The 19,119-nt window shown below is 34.5% G+C and overlaps 1 protein-coding gene across 4 annotated transcripts in view; it reads right to left on the bottom strand.

The window, feature by feature from the left end:
• The window catches only part of Rbfox1 (RNA-binding Fox protein 1), a 31,665-nt gene extending 13,522 nt beyond the window's left edge, over positions 1 to 18,143 (bottom strand). The window contains exons 1-4 of one of the 4 annotated variants that reach the window (XM_081978659.1): positions 17,797 to 18,143; positions 1,711 to 2,028; positions 874 to 1,050; positions 712 to 765 (exon numbers count right to left, since the gene is read on the bottom strand). In XM_081978659.1, the coding sequence (XP_081834785.1) occupies positions 712 to 765; positions 874 to 1,050; positions 1,711 to 2,028; positions 17,797 to 17,808 (561 nt within the window). In that variant the 5' untranslated portion in view covers positions 17,809 to 18,143. Of the gene's footprint in view, positions 1 to 711; positions 766 to 873; positions 1,051 to 1,710; positions 2,029 to 6,633; positions 6,799 to 16,971; positions 17,065 to 17,796 lie in introns of those variants that run through there. The other 3 variants (XM_081978655.1, XM_081978658.1, XM_081978657.1) reach the window with 3 other exon arrangements.
• Positions 18,144 to 19,119: the final 976 nt, after the last annotated feature.

Below are 19,119 nucleotides of genomic sequence, written 5' to 3'. Positions count from 1 at the left end.
AAGACGTTGTTGTAACGTTTGACAACACCGACCACACAGTATAAGGAAACAAGCCAATGAGATTGGTCCAACAACATATGAAAACAAATCTAAGTCATTCAGTCGTCTCGAAGTAAAAAAATACAATCTACACACTGGTTTATTAGTACTGCCAAAGGTGATTCGAATCACAAATTTACCCTCCTAATGACAGCTATAACTAAAGTTCATAAAGTGTATAAGGATTCTGTAAAACTGTCGGTCTAATTTAAGCACAAAAAGCTGTGTTTCAAATTGAATAATGCAATAAACCACATTTTCCGAAAGCCATGCTAATAACTACAACTCTAGGTTTTAAACAGTAACAGTAGTAATTACAGTTGGTTAGACAAATTTACAAATAGAATCGAGTTCTGAAACAAGTTTACACAAATGTCGAGACATCTACTACAGGCTTTTAAAGGGAATAGCGCCCAAACTATTAAAAAAATATCAATTTCCAACAAATGCACTTTAAAAAAACTCCCCACATTCTAATATATCAAAACGCTGAACAAATTTCATCTTGACAGGTTTTATTCATAAGGTCCTTTAGCCAACAATATCTGACATATTGCATAATGTATTCCAAGAGGTGAGGAAATATTAAAACGCGAAATTTAATAGCAACATAGCCGGCTCAGAAAATGAAATATTTCATAAAAGATTGTAATTTAATAGAAAAGCACGTACCTTCGATCCCCGTTCGTTAAAGATAATTTCTACATCTAAAATTGGTCCGAATTGCTGCAAATCAACGGGAAAGTAATGGATTAAAATTTTGCGTTGCATTTAAAGTTACGTGACCAAGGTCTGTACTGACAGGACCTTGGTGCTGTATAAAATGGTACTTACGCCGAACATGGCCCTAAGGTCCGGGTCTCTAAACCTAAATGGAATGTTCGAGACGTGCAGCCTTTTAGGTTGGTTAGCCAGTTCGGTAGCTGCCTGTGTGCCCTGTGCTGCTTTGGTAGTGTCCGAAGCCTCCGAGGTGGGTGGTTGTGTGCTTCCGTTTTGTTGGATTTCAGTCTCCTAATGAAATAAGTCTGTGTAAGTTATTTTTACTATAATATGTCAATATATTAATTCAGCTCCATTACTGTTGTAATATTTTTGGATTGTTTCTAAAATACCTAACAATATAATTTTAGTACCAGGGTAAGTATGTTCTTAACTACCAGTTTTACAATCATCATAAAGCGTAGTTTTAAAAATAACTGTTTTAGTACACTACTAAACAGGAAGCTCCATGAGTCCAAACATTAATACGTGATTTGTAGTAAATAAGAAAATAAATAAGCAAATCACAGCGGTAGCATGAAGACAACCATAGACACCATATCTAGGAAGAGTTACGAGAACTTCAATAACAAACATTGTTGTAGTATCAAGTCAATAAATGGTTGAACATTATGGTGACTGCATTATACACAGACAAATGGTTTTCCATAGAAAGTAATGCTTATGCGCACAGACTATAGAGGAAATCGAGGAGGAAATGTTAGAAAAACATGCATCAGGTACATTTCTAACTATATAACAGATAACTGAGCCAACATAAAGTTGGGCTAAATAAAAGAACCTGAAGATGCAACTGTAGTGTCATCCACATCTGCCTTAACTTTAAAACTTTGGACTGAGTTACCAGCACTCAATCCCTTTCTAAAACTGAAATAGAAAACAATGATTTACCTGTACCAGTGATTCACATTTATACGTTTGCTGCGCGTGATTCTGTTGTTGTTGCTGTGCAATGGCGGCTGCAGCAGCTGCTGCCGCTGCTACTGGGCTTCCCACCAGTCCGGAGGGTTGCTCAGTAGCTGGGGCCCCTTGTGGTGGCGGTGGACTAAAAGGTGGCCCCGCTCCAGGTGCGGGCGCTCCCGTTGGAGGTGGCAACAGGGGCACTGTGGTCTTTTCCTCGCTCGCCTTCACTTCCCCATTTTGTGTGGGAAAACCCGCAGCGGGCGTGGCGGCACCAAAAGGTGCCGTCATACCCGTTTGCACCATGTGCTGAAAGAAAAATTTCAATTAGATTTGTTTGGTGCTAATTCGGTGAGAAAGGTTTTGTTGATTAAATGTTCGATTAAATCAAAGCTGATTTATTATCCCAAGTCGTTATGTTGATATTAACTTGTCTATAAATATTCAAGAACAGTCGCATTGTCTGATGCTGCAAATATGCACCCTGCCGGGTTAACGTCTTTCTTGCTATTTTTGCACTACTTGCTGGAAGCTTTTTGCTTTTGTTGGATGTCCATAAATACATTCAGGACAGAGCAAAATACCTACTGCAGTATGCATCAACATATATTTAACCTCTGTGTGACAACTGAAAAGCGGTGAACGAAGCTACACGCGTTTTCCTTTTTCGTAAGCACATACAAACCAAAACGAGAAAGATATGATAAATAAATTCAGCACAAATGCGGCATTAAAAGAGCTTTAAATACAAATTTGGTGCTAGAGAAACATGGTGTGTGGAGCATCAATCATGTTTTGACGGGATATCCGAAGAATGTACGGGTTTTAATAGATGATGGACGATGTTATTACCGCGCTTTGCGTTGAATATCTTCTTATTTAGAGCTTCCAAGGCAGAAGACCTCTAATAAGGAATTCTAATAGACTTTTAATGATAATGGCGGTTGAATTTATTCATAACATGTATGTAAGGAGTTTTTATTACCATATTAAGTTAGTAAATGCTACTTTACCTAGCCTGAAAAGCTCGTTAGAAAGAAAAAACATTCCTCAGAGTATAAGTATTTACATAACAAGGATTTCAGATTTTGATTTGATGATACGTAAAAATTGTAACAAAGTTAACAAAATCTTATGGTTTAGTAATAATAATAATAATAATAATACTTTATTTATGTTAAGCACCAGCTGGTTTACACACGTCAAGGATACAAAGTAGCAATCACTAACATAGATAAGTAATTGCAAATATAATGCTAGTAGATTAAAGTTAAAAGTAAATTCTGCTGATTTTTTGTAGGTACTTTTGCAAATGAAACGCAATCATGACACTAAATATGGATTAACGAGGCACAGCAAAACGGCAATTTGGAAATCAATCCCTAACATGTAAAAAAGCTATTCGAAATAGAGTGCTAATAAAAATCGTGTACGCAACACTTTTCTAAAGAGCTGGCTGTTAATAGCCGATTGATCAATGTGAAATAGGCCAATTAATCGGATTCGATTTTATGTTTGTTTTTCCTACAATTAAGTGTAAAAAATAAAAAAAATGTCCTCTTTCCTTTTTTTGTTGTACACATGCAAAATATCAAATAATAAAGTTAACAAAATTACAAATATATTAGCAGTAGCTATGCAATTATTCAGTTTAACAATAAGATGATTCAGTAAGTCAATTTTGATATTTTGCCAAAAATGTTTGAAGTTTGTTAACATCACTATTTTAATATTTTTGCTTAGCATAATAATACAACACTCAATTGCTGTAAAACCAATATAAGTTTAAAAATTAAACAATACTTACACAGAACATCTTCCTTAAGTGGTTTATCTATTAAATAGATCGAAACCAACGGTTTCATGTGTAAAGATATTCAAATTGACCGGTTTTTTAATCACTTTATTGCTACATAAAAAGAAATGTGGATCTTTTGCAAAAAATGTTAAATATTCGTTAATGAAAGAAACAGTTCAAACATGAATAACGACATTCCTGCAATGCAAATATTGATCGCAAATTCCTATAAGATGTGCCAATTACATTGGAATTTGAACGACTATAATATTAATATTAATACGGTTTCAAGCGCTGAAAGTTTGTGTACTTAAAAATTGTTAATATAGCAATTTTTCTTTTCAGTTTAATTACTTATTCTTGGTAGGAGTTTGTAATATCTAATTGAAAAGCCCACCAGCGCTTCCTTTTGCCGTTTATTATTATTAAAATCCTGGCACTTCCACTGTACGTAAAGTGAATACCGAAAAGTTTAATAAATATTAAACAGACGTTGTCTGAAGAAATAGTTTTGGAGCCGCATATTAAAACAGTAGGAGGAAGTTGAAAGTGTGATGTACACAGCAATTTCCTATTTAAAGTTTTATTGGTCGTCCTCATACGAACCCCCCTTGACTGGTATGCATGTTTAAAAAGGTACTTCCTCTCTGTCAGTGCAGTTGATTACTATTTCAAATGAAATGCCAGCTCGAACAGACACACAAGTATGTTAAACACGGTATGCTGCATTCGAATGAGAGATCTTGATGAAACAAAGCCACAAATGCACGACGTTCCTGTAAAGAGGGCTAAGAAAAAAATGCAAGAAAACGGGTCAAGTATCATATAAAACCGAGCTTAATACTCAACGTTTTTAAGGTATATCCAGCTTGGGGTTGCAGGAGTTAATATCTAAACACAAAGAAAGTTTTGATACAAATTTTAGAACATGATCCTTATAATTACGTTGTACTTATTAGGAAATTAGAGAGTTGTATCTCAAAGATAACTTAAAGTTGTTATTAAGCATCTTCTTGTCTGCTCCTCAATCATTAGTTTACCTTGCAGGATAGTGATTAATGCCAGGCTCGTGTTATTAATTCTCACTTTATTAGGAACATGACGTTGCTATGTTCATCGTTATTAATTAATGCTAGATACAAGAAAAAAGTTATTTTAGAGGGATCATCGATATTTTTTGTACTACAAGTAAGAGTTTGTTTTGGAGAAAACCTCAAGACACTTAAATTTCACTAAATGCCCAATGACATATTAAAATATGAATCCAGCAAAAGTTATACACCATCTTTCAAAAAAACAATTTATTCTAACCTCATGGCAAATAATATTCTCTAGTTTCATATCGCCATTAATAATAAATGTTTGCTTTAAAAAGGTGTATTCTGTCTCGCATCATATTTGCTAAAGCTTGAGAGTCAATAGCCGGCATACTTTGCTTAAAATCAAATCATTTTATATGCAGATCTATTATACTCAATTTTAAAGCCTACGCTAGACAAGACAAAAAATTCAGAAGCCTGTATGTGCAGTATTTGCGCAAATCACTAGTTTGTAGTTTCTAATTGGTCAACAAAAGCAGTAAGCTCAAAGCTGCTTTTTTGACTAATCTTAGTATGATCACTAAAAATTGAATATCAGAGTGTAAAGAAATACTACAGTTACACAACTAGGGTTGTAACCGTTGTGAGTTGACATGTTTATGAGAACAAACACCCCTAGATTAGATACGGAGCCCCTTTGCTAAGAATCATTTGGTCGTAAAAACACTTACTTTACGTTTGTTAATCTTGCCAAGGACAGATCACACATGAGACGATTTCACCGTGATTTGGGCCACATCGTAAAACAAGAATGAAACTGACAACTTTCATGTGTTTTGAACGAAGAAGCGCCAGCCGTATCCGTGTATAATACTTGAACAAATAAAGCAAAAGGAACAGGGTTATTGATATCGATGTTTGCTTATTTATTTAGTGCCTCTTATAATGTTTAAATTGTTTGTTTGATGTGTATACAGACGAGAAGTGGCTGTTCAAACTGTGGCGGCGCTTTTCAAACCGATTAATGATTTATAACAACCAGACAATCAGTTGTAAAAATACCTAGAGAAATACAATTGTCATAATAACTATAACAATGAAAGTAACTATGATGTGTCTGAATTATTTAATTAAAGCGTAAATAACATAAAAATTGATTTCTCATAATCAGAGCTTTTCTCGATACCAGGTACATTTATGGTTATGGTTTTTGAAAACATTTTATAAACTAGATTTCCTATAAAATTAATATTAAATTTGAGTTAACGCTTGTTCCTTTTGACCAAGTCATCTTCTTTGTTGATCTAAGGTCTACTACAACGCTTTACCATCTCGTAATATAAAACAACAGCTTTACGGTAGCTGTAACGACTAAACATTAAAAGCACAACAAAGAAGCGACTGTTTTAGAGCTTTGAGAAAAAAATACGCTTCCTCAACTCATATTTTGTGAAATCTGATACTTTCGGAAAAATCTGCCGTCATGTTACACTTTCAGTGAAAACGAGCCAGTCGATGATTCTATTTGTTTGTCGATCATTATAAGGATGCCGAAAGCGTTTTGTCTAATTATTTTTAACTGAAATGGAAGCCATTCTCGTATAGCATTTACCATCATTCGCAGCTGGGGAATTTAAATTGTTTAATAATGTTTAATTCGTCCTTGTATCAGGACGTCAATGTACGCCTCTAAATTAGCGTTAATTGAGCTTGGTTATAAGCAAGTCCTTTAAAGAACATATCCGTGGAGTGTATCTGTGCAAAACGAGTTGATATTACAGCGAATAAATGTTAAATTAGCATTAATTGACTTTTAGATTTGAAAGGTAAATGTATGTTTTTACCAATAGTACGTAAAAAGACCAGTTACAAAGGGATTGTTGGTTGAAAAAAGCCACTGTTAATCATAGAGTGGAAAAAAGCTCAGTCGCCATTGAATCCTTTGATTTCATTAAGGCATTGAGTTTTCAGAACAGCGCTTCTCGGTACAAACGACACAGCTTTAGCTAGCGAATTTATAAATAGTTCGATCGTTAAATCGTTTATTTTAACTATCAATTTACCAATTATAAATACCTTTTGGTTAATAATGACGGCGGATCATTGGCGTCCAGTCGGTTACTTTAGTTTTTTTACTAAAACGTACAACAAAACACCACAGAAAATGGTTGCCCTAAAAAGGTATTAACGACGCAGATACCGCCAAGTTGAAAGCACACATTCCGAACCAGACAACGCATTAAAAACAACTGCCTAACCAGTCATTCCAGTAAAATCAACCGAAGAGAAAATAACATCAACTTTTTTTAATAATTGCAAATTAATACAGCTATTTTGCATCAGATTACAAACAGATGCAATCAGCTTTTGAGTATCTAATTTACATGTGTGTTAATTATTTATAAGCGAAAAATTGGAATAATGAGATCAAATTCAATTCAACTAATATATCAAAACCAACTTCAAACGACTCGAATTTCTTGTAATGCCCAGTAATTCCTAATAATTAACCTAACCTAACCTAGCCTAACAATACCCACTAACTTCCTGAATTATCACAACTGGAAGTCTAAAAAACACTTTTTTTAATTAAAAAAAGTAAAAATAAGAAAATATGCGTGCAACGAATTAACCGGAATGGGATACCCTGTATATTTTTTCATTTTTGTATTCTACGTCAAATTCTAGACATATTTCGCATATTAATGTCATATACCTCTATCTATATCCGTTTCTGAGATATCAGGAAAGGTTTTTTTCTTGGTTTTTGTGTTTCGTCATGTTAGACAAGGTTTGTTTTAGAAATGGGTGCAGAAAAACGTCAAAATATATAATACAGTGTGGTCAAAAAATCAGTTCTAAAAAGGACAGAAAGTCTAGTTTTTCAAACGGAACACATTCTTATAATTTTGTCTGATTCTCTGTTCAAAATTAAAAAAGTTTGTATTACGCCATTTATTTAAACAAATCACTTTTTAAATTGATACATTGAACCACCCTGTCAGTGTCAAAACAATCGAATTAATGAAGGTTAAAGTAGTAGTTGTCAAATTTAGTCAAAACTGTCTTTATATTGTCACACACAACACTTTGTATAGACTTTTATATGTCAATGGATAGAAAATAAAATAGGTTTTCAAAAAATATGGCCGCCAGAGGACTCAAAAGCTCACTAAATGTTTTCCTTGACTGTTACCGCTCTAATATTTTTTAAATCGGGCTGATACGGCCCAGATATTTGGCACTAACCTAGCACAATGATTGCCAAATCTAGAGTAGTAGCAAAACTGTAGCAATACAATCATTAAGGTCGATTTTCGCTTGCACTAACTGGCCAACGTAACGCGCAAAACCCATTAGGCTAGTGGCGGTGTTTCAGGCAAATTTGACCCTTACGAAAATTGTCATTTGCAAAGTCTGTTTTTCAAAAAATGTCCAACCATTATGTCGTGGTAGATCTAGTAAGTCACGTGACCGTGTTTTCCTAATTTTCTATAGTCAAATTAACCCTTAACCAGTCAAAAAATGTTTGTGGTGCATCCTGTCACTAAACCGTAAATAACATGGCAGCCAATGAAATGAGCTTTCTCAAATACCCCAAATGGGGTTAATACGTTGGACGGTTTGGCCACTAGAGGACGTCATTTTTTCATGACTTTTTTGGTGCATTTTTTTGTTCAATCGTTAACAACTAGCTTATTTGCTATACTTTGTATAAGCTTTTATATGTCAATGGATAGCTAATGAAATGAGCTTTTTATTGACGTATAAAAGTTGATTGATTAGTTGTACGGTTTCGCCGCTAGAGAGAGTCAAAAATTTTGAAAGTAAAATAACTTTATTTATGTATATATTTCAATGGTAGATGTATAGAAAAAAATATTGTATGACATATTTTAGACCTTTTCAATTTTATTAATAATACTAATTTAATTCCCAAGTAATGCCCACTAATTCCTACAGTTTGTACACTATAATGCCCTAGTGGTTTACCCCTCGCTAAAAACAGTTTTAGAAAAATGAATGCTGTAAAGCAACATTTTCACGTGAACAATCTAGACAACCCTCCTGCTGAATACACTCGGAGTACATTAAGGTAAAAGCAAAAAATCGTTTTGCCCCGATGATTTGCCGTTTTTAAATTTCCTTAAAAGGTCCGCTGCATTATCTCGCCCGTGTTCCATTGTCGAAAGATTGAGCGAAGGGCATAAGGAAAACTCCGTTAGGACGATAATGAAGTTTTCTTTTTAGCGCCTCGACACTTTATCGATAAATTTTAGTGTAGCGATGTGGGTTTGCGCAAAAAATGATTGAACGATAATAAAATCTGCTGTAATTGCGGGATTTTAAGAGCCAATGTGTTGTTGTTTTAACTGCCTTTGGCACCGTAAGTGCTTGGGATATTAAGAGTTAACTCCAGAGTTTACAAGTAAAACAATAAAAACAAATCTCTGATTGAATTAATTAAAGTTGACTCAGTTGTATAGGAAAGACTATTCAATTAAAATGATTTTTGTTGTTTCAACATCAAAACCAACTCACTTTATCCATTACTCTACATTTATAAGTAAACTTATAAATTCAGCTAGTTATTCAAATCTTCCTCAAACTCAACACGCGCATGATATTTGCCGTTTTCATTCGCTTTAAATATCGATTCTGTTCCAATTACTCTGGATTAAACTGTAAGCCTTGAAGTATTAACTTTTCAGCTACGAATAACTTTAGTGCTACCGAAATTAGTCATAAACCGTATAATCAACCAAGCAATCTTCAACTTTAATTAGGAATAAATATTATTAGCAAAGCATAGGTAATTACGGTAACGTTTCTAGGTTTAGGCAGTCACATTTCCACTTTAAATTATAAATGCATGAATGAATCCTGTTTGAAATAGTCTGGTTTCATTACTTACACGTGTACAAAATGTGTCACAGACCGTTATTTAGATTTGTCGTATGTTTCGATTTGTTGACGAACCCTGTATAAGAACTGAGCTTTTGATTATCCTGAATCACAGTTGAAGTTTAATAAGGGGTAAGCCAGTTATTAACTACTGGTTACTCAATACTGAACAATTTGTAGTTTCTCATATTTGGGAAGAACCACAGTTGAGACTTTTTTCCTTTTTTTATACTGGAAATTCAATCATCAGTGACGCATTATTACAAAAATTGAGAGTAATAAACGTATGACTAATATGATAAAATATACCTCATAAAACATATTTAATGGATATTTTTATTGGATGAAATCCACTACTGGTTGTATCCAATTTGGATTTATATACAACATCCGGGGGATCCATTAAATTTAAACCGTTCTCTAAGAACAACTGCAGTATTAAGCTATTGCCACTGCCACATTATAACCTAAACAATTTACGCTATTTACTCAGTGATTGTACACAAGTGACTGAAAGCTTTGTTTCAATTTAATTGCAATGATGATGAACATTTAAGCATGAGAATTAATTTAAAGAAAAATGAGCCATTAAAAGTACATCACGCAATTAAAAGTGTATTAATCTTTAAATCAAAGATATGAAACTAAATTAGACTGCAAATGAGTTAAACCTCGAAATGGTACAATAAATTACTTCATCGCCTGTAATCATCCTGTACCATCTCTTTGTTCTTCGACTATTAGGTTTCACGTTCATCAACAAATTAGTATGCGTGTTGAATCCAACAAACGCTATTGACCCCCTTTGCATTGCCAATTATTATTATAATTTATACAATGAAGCATTGATTGCCCATCCCTTTTTTAGATGGGGAAAATTGATAGATGACTAAATTTAGTGTCGCAATTTCGCGTCAGTATTGGAAATCTGGTGACTGAAACAGGCAAAAATGTTGAAAATATGTGTGCTTGTTTTCAAAGTTTAAATCTACGTGTTTGATATACAGCGATATATCAAAATGCATTTTTTCAGGCACCCTAGGGTCCACCTAGGCTAAGTTGAGATTTTACTGTGACAGACCATGTGCAAAATGTCGTAGTCAAATAGGGTACCCTTAAATATGTCCAGGCAATTGACCCTAAAATCGATTTTTTAAGCTTGTTAACCTGTATACAGGTATAAAAATTTCAAAATTGTACATATAGGAATCTCATGATAAAAAGGGAGAACTAGATTGAGATGAACCTTGTAAGTGACATGTGTCAGTGTCATAAAAAAAACTGTGACGTCATTTGACAGTTGATCACAAGATTTTAATCAAACTTCCTGATAAAGCGGTCACGTGACTTCCTCTCTTCTTATGATGGAATTCCTGTATATAATTATATTCATATAACCTTCTAAATGTTACTTTTTAAGATGCGCTATATAAAAATATTGCAGAACTCCTGTGAAATTTTCTGGGAGTGACGACAAATTTGCCTCCTCCGTTTTATTTTTATCCTGCAGAATCCAATTAACTTTGAAAAGCACCGAAATTACTTTTTCAAAGATGGGCTACCAGAGTGTATTTACCATCTTTACGTTTAAGGTAAAAGCGTCCTAATAAGCCGCAGTTCATCCGAGGGGGGACCGGGTTTTTGAGGTGTGTGCGTAGGGCGCAACAGCTCGATAGCGCCCTGAACCCTACAGCACGTGTCTGGAATACAATTCACCCGGGATGGTTGCCAAGGTTTCCAGACTTTTCGATAAATTCTTTGTCGATAGGACCTGCACATCTAGAGTTACGACAAAAGCGTTTTCGGGCTGGCGCAGAGGGTGCGGCCCTTTTTAATTAAATATCCCGGCTGGCAGATCCGAAACAGGTTCTGCAGCTTTCCACGCTTGTCATGTTTCAAGTTTTCATCAAATAAACGTAGAGTAGAGAGCTCATCCGAATTTCCAGAAACGTACTTTTGCATTTACTGTAGCTATTAAAATAATTACACCAACATTAAAGCGAATAGCGGCTGTACGAGAGAGTAGATTTCATGATGATTATACGATGTCATCGTGAATGGAGACATAATAGCAAAACTTTTGAGTGTAGTCCCTCATTTCCATAATGGAAGCCACATAATTGTTCAAAAAGCAATAATGAATTTTCACACTCTAAATAATTATTACAAACTGTTTTAAAAGTAATTGCTTTTTGAGCTGAATCACAAAATTGTTATGTATAACAGCATTAACAGCACGTAGTAACATTACAGAAATAATTAATATGCATACCCTTTACTTTAAAAAGCTACCGTTCATCTAAATTCTAATGTAAGGCAAAGTGAGATTTGCATATTTTTCAGATAAAAGTTAATGGTCACTTACACAGTAAACCGCTTAACAGGTTTCAGTTCAAAAGCAATATTCTGTAAGCTGCTTGAAAAGGGTTTCTAGAATATAAAAAGGTCACCGAATATCAAACCTAGTTCAGTAGATAACACAATATACTTGAAGAAGAAAAGAATATTTACTGAAGTTTGGTATAATACAAAGTTTCTTTTTCAAGCAGAAATTTGTTCTGAAGCACATAGGTACAGTATATTTAGTTTCGTGACTAACTTTTAGGTAACAAATTGTTCAATACTCATTTCTACCACCGTTTTATTGCAGTGTTAATTTACAACTGTTTGTTTAGCGCGCACTTTGACTCATTTAAAAGAAATCACCAATGTAAATAGTAAACCAATACTTGGCTAACGGTCAATTTTCTACTTTTTAGATGTTACTGCTAATTTGAAGCTTTAAATTGGTAACTATGTGCATTTCATGAATGTTTAAAAATCAATCTGTTGCAGATTGATTTTTAAACATTCATACGCATAATGAAAAATTTTGTTATACTCAAAACAAATAAAACCATCAGATTATTTGTCATTTTCAAATGCAATCAAATTGATTACGTTGGTTTTATTATTATAATAAATTGGTCCAAATAGTCAAAAAGGGTAACTGATTCTGCAAAGTGGTTTCAATTCCAGTTGAAGAAAAATAACACAATAAAATAAAATATATTCAACTCATCTGAAACAATTTGCTAGTTCTAACGTTTATATGGATCGCTTTGTATTATTGTTATAACATATCATAATAATCGTATTATACAACAAAAATAGATGGGTTCAATGCTTGAACTGAATAAACACAAAGCTGTTTTTTAAATTAGTTCTGACTTAACTTCTGCAACTCACTGTCGCATGCATAACTAGACACTCCCAGACTTGTTACAGGATTGTTTTATAACTTTCTTAAAACTCCACACATCTAGCAAATTAACTTTAATTGAAGATTATGTCTGTCGTTAGTCAGCATTGATATTTAAGTAGTTTCACTTTAATTTCATCAGGCGAAAAAGCCTCTCGTGTTTGTAATTTCAGCTCCAATTTAAACTAGATTCTGCTTGTTGTGCTTATAGTCATGCTAACCAGAAGAAACATTGGTGTCTGCACAAAATTTGAAATTAATGTTATTATTAAATAAGTAAAGAAATCGGGTAAAAATTAAATCGTGTATTTACATGCAACAGCAGTAATTAATTAAAAATAATTGACAAAGTCTGCACCACGCCAAGGTAAAATTTCTATAAAGGGTCGATAACTAGCTTGATGACCTTTAGGATAAGGGCAAGATGACTGGATAAGTTAATAATAAATATGCACAGTTTGCAAAAAAGAGGTACTTTTCTGCCCCTGTTTGGAGTAAATTTCCTTTAAATAAACTAAACTGAAGGTCTGTAATGAAATCTTTGTTAATGTTAATTTTTAGATTAAGCTAAAAGTTACTAAATCGTTGCATTATTTCTGCATAGTTGTATGGATCGTATTTTGGAATACCCTGTACACCTACGTCCTACTATTACATTTTATAGGGAAGATCGTAAAGTTGACAGTTTTCCCCAAAGACTTCCTTCTCACGCAATACTATAGTCATAAAATTTTTATGATCACTTATAAGGTTACTACTGTTGGGTAAGAAATACATTTATCAGGTAAATTCTCCTAAAAACCAATACCTAGTCAAATAACACTTTTATAACGTCTTTTCACACATGTTGGAGGCACCCCATACTATATTTCTTGTACACTTAAACCAACTAAATGTGTTTACCCTTCCTTTACTAGTATCAATTACAACCAGCATTTTGCCTCACTTAGAAAAAACTAATTTCATTTAATCTAACCAATTTCTTCCTGTAAACCCAACAGCAAATTTAATTCTAGGAACCCAGACTGCAGCCTGCCAGAAGGGACCAATAAATTAGTCTGAGTCAAGAACCGAGGCGAGACAGACCATGGGCGTAGTCGACTAACAGAACAAAAACAATCATTAACATAAAAAAGCCGGATATCACGTGACTTTTCGCCAAACCAGAGGGCTGTCACGATAAAAATCACCCTTACTAACGAACATGCCACGCGATCGTATCGTAAGTTGTTTTTTGAAAGTGTATATGGATTATTGGAGTGTTATTCAACCAACTTAGAACCGTGCAATTATCCGTCTGTCTGAGCCCAATAAGGAAACACTAATAATTAAGCTTTTATTGATATATCACTATAATGCCCCAGACATGTGACCACTAACTAAAACTAATTGAGCGCATTTGCAGTAAATAACTCTCGTTTCCACTCCGTTGGTTTAACATCTGTGTTGATCTCGAAAAAGTGTTACTCCGTTTTACTTTGATGTAGGTCTCGGTAGAAATGCAACTGAAATTGCATGTATCACCCTGATGAATGAAAACAACTCAAGAGTTGAATCAATAAATAATCCTTATTAGCTTTAATTAAAATTATAACAGCACTTTTTCTCTTCTTGCATGATCGTAAAACATTATGTTAAGATTGTTGAAAAGGACATCACCCCCAAGATTGGATACAAAAGAAACTAAAAAGGTTGGTTATCATCAACTCGAGCAAACACAAATAATATTAATGGAGCAATTAAAATTTATCGAGTAAAACCAGGGTTAAAAATTCTTATCTTTATGCACTTAATAAGGTTAAGTAGCTGCAAGTATAAAGATGCTGTTTTAGTGTCATTAAACTGAATCAAAAAATACCGATTGTTATCACTCATGTTTGTCTTTTTATCATGTCAAAGCTCATGTTTCGATCTATAACCCTCGTTATCAATTCCACTTATAAAAACTCGTAAGATGTGCTATTAATACAACTTTGAATACTTTAACCAAAGAACAACGCAGACAGTTCACATTAAAACCTATTTAAAATTAATGGGCACACAAAATTCGTCAGGGATGAGTCGTATAAATAGCGGATGTCCTATCCTTGGATGAAATCTGATAGCACTTCAATACTAATAATTATTGAATCATGAATAATGCAGAACTTATTTTTGGAACGGAATGACAATAATTGTCTGGTCTTGGTAGGAGAGGACAAAAGCATTGTATCCCACTGACAGCAGGGCCTTCACCCACAGATGTCTGCTCCAAACCAAGGTTTTATGCACTTTTCAGTACAGTCACCTTAACGAATAGTTAAAATACAAAATCGTTTCCTTTACATCATATTCGAAACAGGTTAAAAATCCTGAAACTAGTCGCAAAAACACCGATTTCCTGAAATACAAATTTATGGAAGGAACTTTTAAATTTCCTACCTCGCACATGTAAATAAATTAGTTGGAACCATTCCAAACACACTTTGCATTTTGCTGGCTTCATCTCTACAATACATAAATTTCTGAGACAATAAACTTGTTTGATCCGTTTATATGTTTCCACAAAGGGGAAAGGGCATAAAAAAGCTTCAAGGTAAAGACTGTTTTTTGTTTGCAATTTGTTACTTAATTTAGTTTAATTTTTTGCTGTACTGGGGTACAATGACCTAGCATGGACCCGTTCTACACCATATCCCCTGTTAAACAACTACCATAACTCGGTAGTAGCTAATTTTCAATAAATTATATAACTGCACAAGCGATAATCTGGTATACGCAAGTGTAATAGATCCAGATGTGTTTAGTTTTATATTTAATAATAATAAAAAAAAAACATGGTACGCATTAGGAGAGCGCATGTACCAACATTCAAAGATAATGCTTAAGATGTGTTTATTATCTCTCTTTTAATTTAATTACTGCTCAATGTTAAAGTTTTATGAAATCCAATGCTTGGACTCAGCAATTAATCGAATGATTCTAGTACCACGTTGCTTCTACGTCAATAATTTATATCAGCAATTTAAATTGAAACAATCAACCAACATCTGTCTTCTAAAACCAAGAAATATTTTAATCAAAACAGATTTTTTAATTGAACTATTGGATCAGTCTGTCATATTTGTTTTTTCATTACTTAAAACAGAATTACAAAAATAACTTGCTTTCAAATTAGCATTAAACCCACAAACCACAACATCGGCGGATCAGTGGTTAATTTATAAAGCTAGATATCCACAAGCAACTTGGGGTATTGGCAACACTGTAAATCAAAATGCATCTTTCCATCTCCTGTATGAGAAAATCCGTTCATATTTGTAAACTGAGATCTCGTCAAGAGGTAACGTAAACATTGTTATCCAGGGAATCGACGAGAAACATTGCCAGTTTGTGTCCATGTTTATTTTTCTACAGACCGAAACTGAACGCATATGTTTGCCTGATGCTTCCGTTTGACGGCCATGTTATTTGCCTTTAAGCAAAGTCAAAATAAATTGGTCTTTTATTCCCGAATTCGTTATGGAAAAACATTGAACGCATGCAGGAGCAGAATAATTTTCCTGATTATTACCAGGTTCTACGTTTAGGAAAATGACAAAAAGACAGGTTTTTTTTAAATAAGAAAGAACCATTAAAACCAGCTCCAAAGGCGCGACTCCGCACGATGGTATGTTTTATTTCTTTTTCTTAAGTAGAAATGCATTCCTTGGTAGGTAGGTATAGGTAGTTGCTCTCAACACCGACCGCTTTGCCTTAACAGTGACCAATAGACTGATAGTTCTGTTATTTTCGTAACAGTAACAATTATGATACTACTCAATTAATAATTACATTAAATATTCATAAAAACAGGACTCATTTATAACAGATCTATCAACAAGGAGGTTAGTTGCCAAAATGAAAAGGAAAGTAGGCATAGGTAATTACATGAATAATTTTAAAATAGTTGTTATTGAAATTGGAGTTGAAATCATAATATGAGTAGCCCACGCCAATGCCACGATAAATGGTTAATTTACCCTAAAATTTAGCTTTAACTTTTCAGTTCAATAATCTTCTTTGATAGTAATATTCCGGCTCCACACATTGAGGCCAATGTTGGCCCCAAGAGTATTCCCCCAATGTGTGGATGGGGCCAATGTTTTTGTTGCTTAGGTCCGACATTGGGCCAATGTCTTTGTTATCGATTTTTGATCACATTCCAAAGGGATTCCAACATGGTCCCAATGTGTGAACCAAGTTGGCCCCAATATTGGCTCCAATGTGTTCATCTAACAAAAACTCACCTATTCTTCATGTTTTTAATAAAACTTGCTTTTTGCACTTAACTTATTTTTTAAACTTTTAATTGCAATTGTTTACATGTAAACATATTCCTCTTTTCTTTCTAACCTTACTAATTCTACTTCTTAAATATAACTGGTAACTAGAGATGTGCTACCTTAGTACCAACTCTCCTACACAGCAACACAAGACACAAGTGCAAATATGGAAAATGACAAATTAAATTGGTATCAATAAGATCAATACTAAAAAATCATAATGGGTTGCATTCAGGAATTTAAGATGTATATGAAAGTTATCCAGGCTTATATTTTCAGGAGTTTGTTTACCCCTATCTAGTTTTCCTTTGACATATTGGCAAGTTTAGTGCAAAAATATTCTCTTCCTCTTCTATCCAATGTTACTAAAACAGTATGGTAATACACTAGTTCTGCATTAAACCTACAAATAGAATAGGCCAGTTCTTGATAAAAATAAAACAGAAATCCTTCCAAAAACAGTTTTGCATAAATTAAACCTGATATTAATCAACAAAAACATTAAGCGCGCCACTGAAACAAGAAGAATTTTATTGAGAAAGGTCGCCAAAATCTCTGGCGGAATTTATCTGGCAAACGAATGGACCAGCATCCTAAAACAGTGCCGTAGACAACTTACTTAAAAATAACCCTCCTTTGATGTCTACTGACTAACCGACCAGTCAGGGAAAAACGAATATCTTTTCTGTTTGCAAAACAATTTAACCTCAACCTTTAGTTAAAAAACCGTTTAAAGGTTAAATTTATTTTCAATTTCAACTAGGATTAATGAGTGAGTAATCGACTTACCGGGTAATACATTCCCTGGGGAGGAAGAAAAAAGGCGCTGGCACCCCACAGTTTGACTGCTTTGTGTGCACGGTTCGCGGGACGAAAACACTGCACGAAGCAGACAAAATTCGATTAATTGGCACGTTTGGAAATGGTTTTTTATCGGTCGTGTCTTGTTGGTTACATGCACACCGTTTTGTTGCGACGCTAACTGTTTGAACAACGCCCGTTTAGGGCTGTGCGATTGTTTAGTGTAAACTTAAGGAGAAACTACCCTGTTAACGTACAAGAACGACATAAACGGGCGACACATGCTTCGATTTCAGTGTACAACACTCGGCTCTCAGTTACTCCGCGTGGTGGTGGGGACGATCAATGAACGAAACGAACGCGCGCATCTCCAGTAGCACACGAATATTGTGCGGATTCAGTCAATTCCGCCGACTTTTATTTCATATAACAAGAAAATCCTTGATTTCCTGCTGATTCGCTTGTAACAAGATTTCATAAGAGTGTGAAAAATTCAAAAGTTTCCATACAAATTCAGATGTGTGTGTGTGTGTGTTGTGGTTACGATGGCCACTCGTCAATGAGACGTTCAGCCAGTTTAACAGCGCGATTACGCGATACACGATTACTAAAGTTCCGCGGAAGAGGCACTTGCGTGCGTCTGAGAAACTCTCATCTCTCCCGCTTGCAGAATTTTACAAAAAATACTAATATGTGTACACAAAAAAGTCTAAGAGCGATTAAGGGCACGATCCGAGTGAAAGATATAGTCATTCCTCGTGGAAACTATAACCGTCACTGTCACATCCACGTGGTCCTGACCTAGGTTTTCACCCTTTCCGCCTCTTGGAAGTGCACCGCACAAGACAATTCCCCGTAGACCTTTAGGAATCGACTTTTCCACTTAGAGGCCCCACATTTCCACTCGATCGGCTGCGGAATTCGGTCGTCAACTTCAAATTTCTCTGAACACCGTTTCAAGAAACGTGGTTTCTTAGCGACAAAAATGGCGCCCACGAAACAGACGTGCGATACGTTTCAAGTTGAAAATCGAAGTCACAAATTCAGATAACAAGCGGCATAGAAAATCAACCATTAAAAATGACAATTTATTGGGGAATGGCGAATTGCTGTCAAGGATGTCAGCATTAACAGCCATGGATGATAGGTGAAAAAATGGCGGACGTAGGACAAATATAAATTATCGAAACGCGACCCTTCCCCGAAGGAAAAAGAGTATTACTTTGAGGAGGCAATCCTCTCAAAGGAGCAATCCTCCTCAAAGTAATATCAGTAAAAATACCCTCAAATCTATTTAAATATATTAGTCGA

The sequence above is a fragment of the Ips typographus genome, linkage group LG4 (assembly GCF_016097725.1).
Source record: "Ips typographus isolate SLU linkage group LG4, UJ_Ityp_2.0, whole genome shotgun sequence".
NCBI classification, from domain to species: Eukaryota; Metazoa; Arthropoda; class Insecta; order Coleoptera; family Curculionidae; genus Ips; species Ips typographus.
The sequence above is the reverse complement of the archived record's forward strand: the minus strand, read 5'-3'. Positions and strand labels throughout refer to the sequence as shown.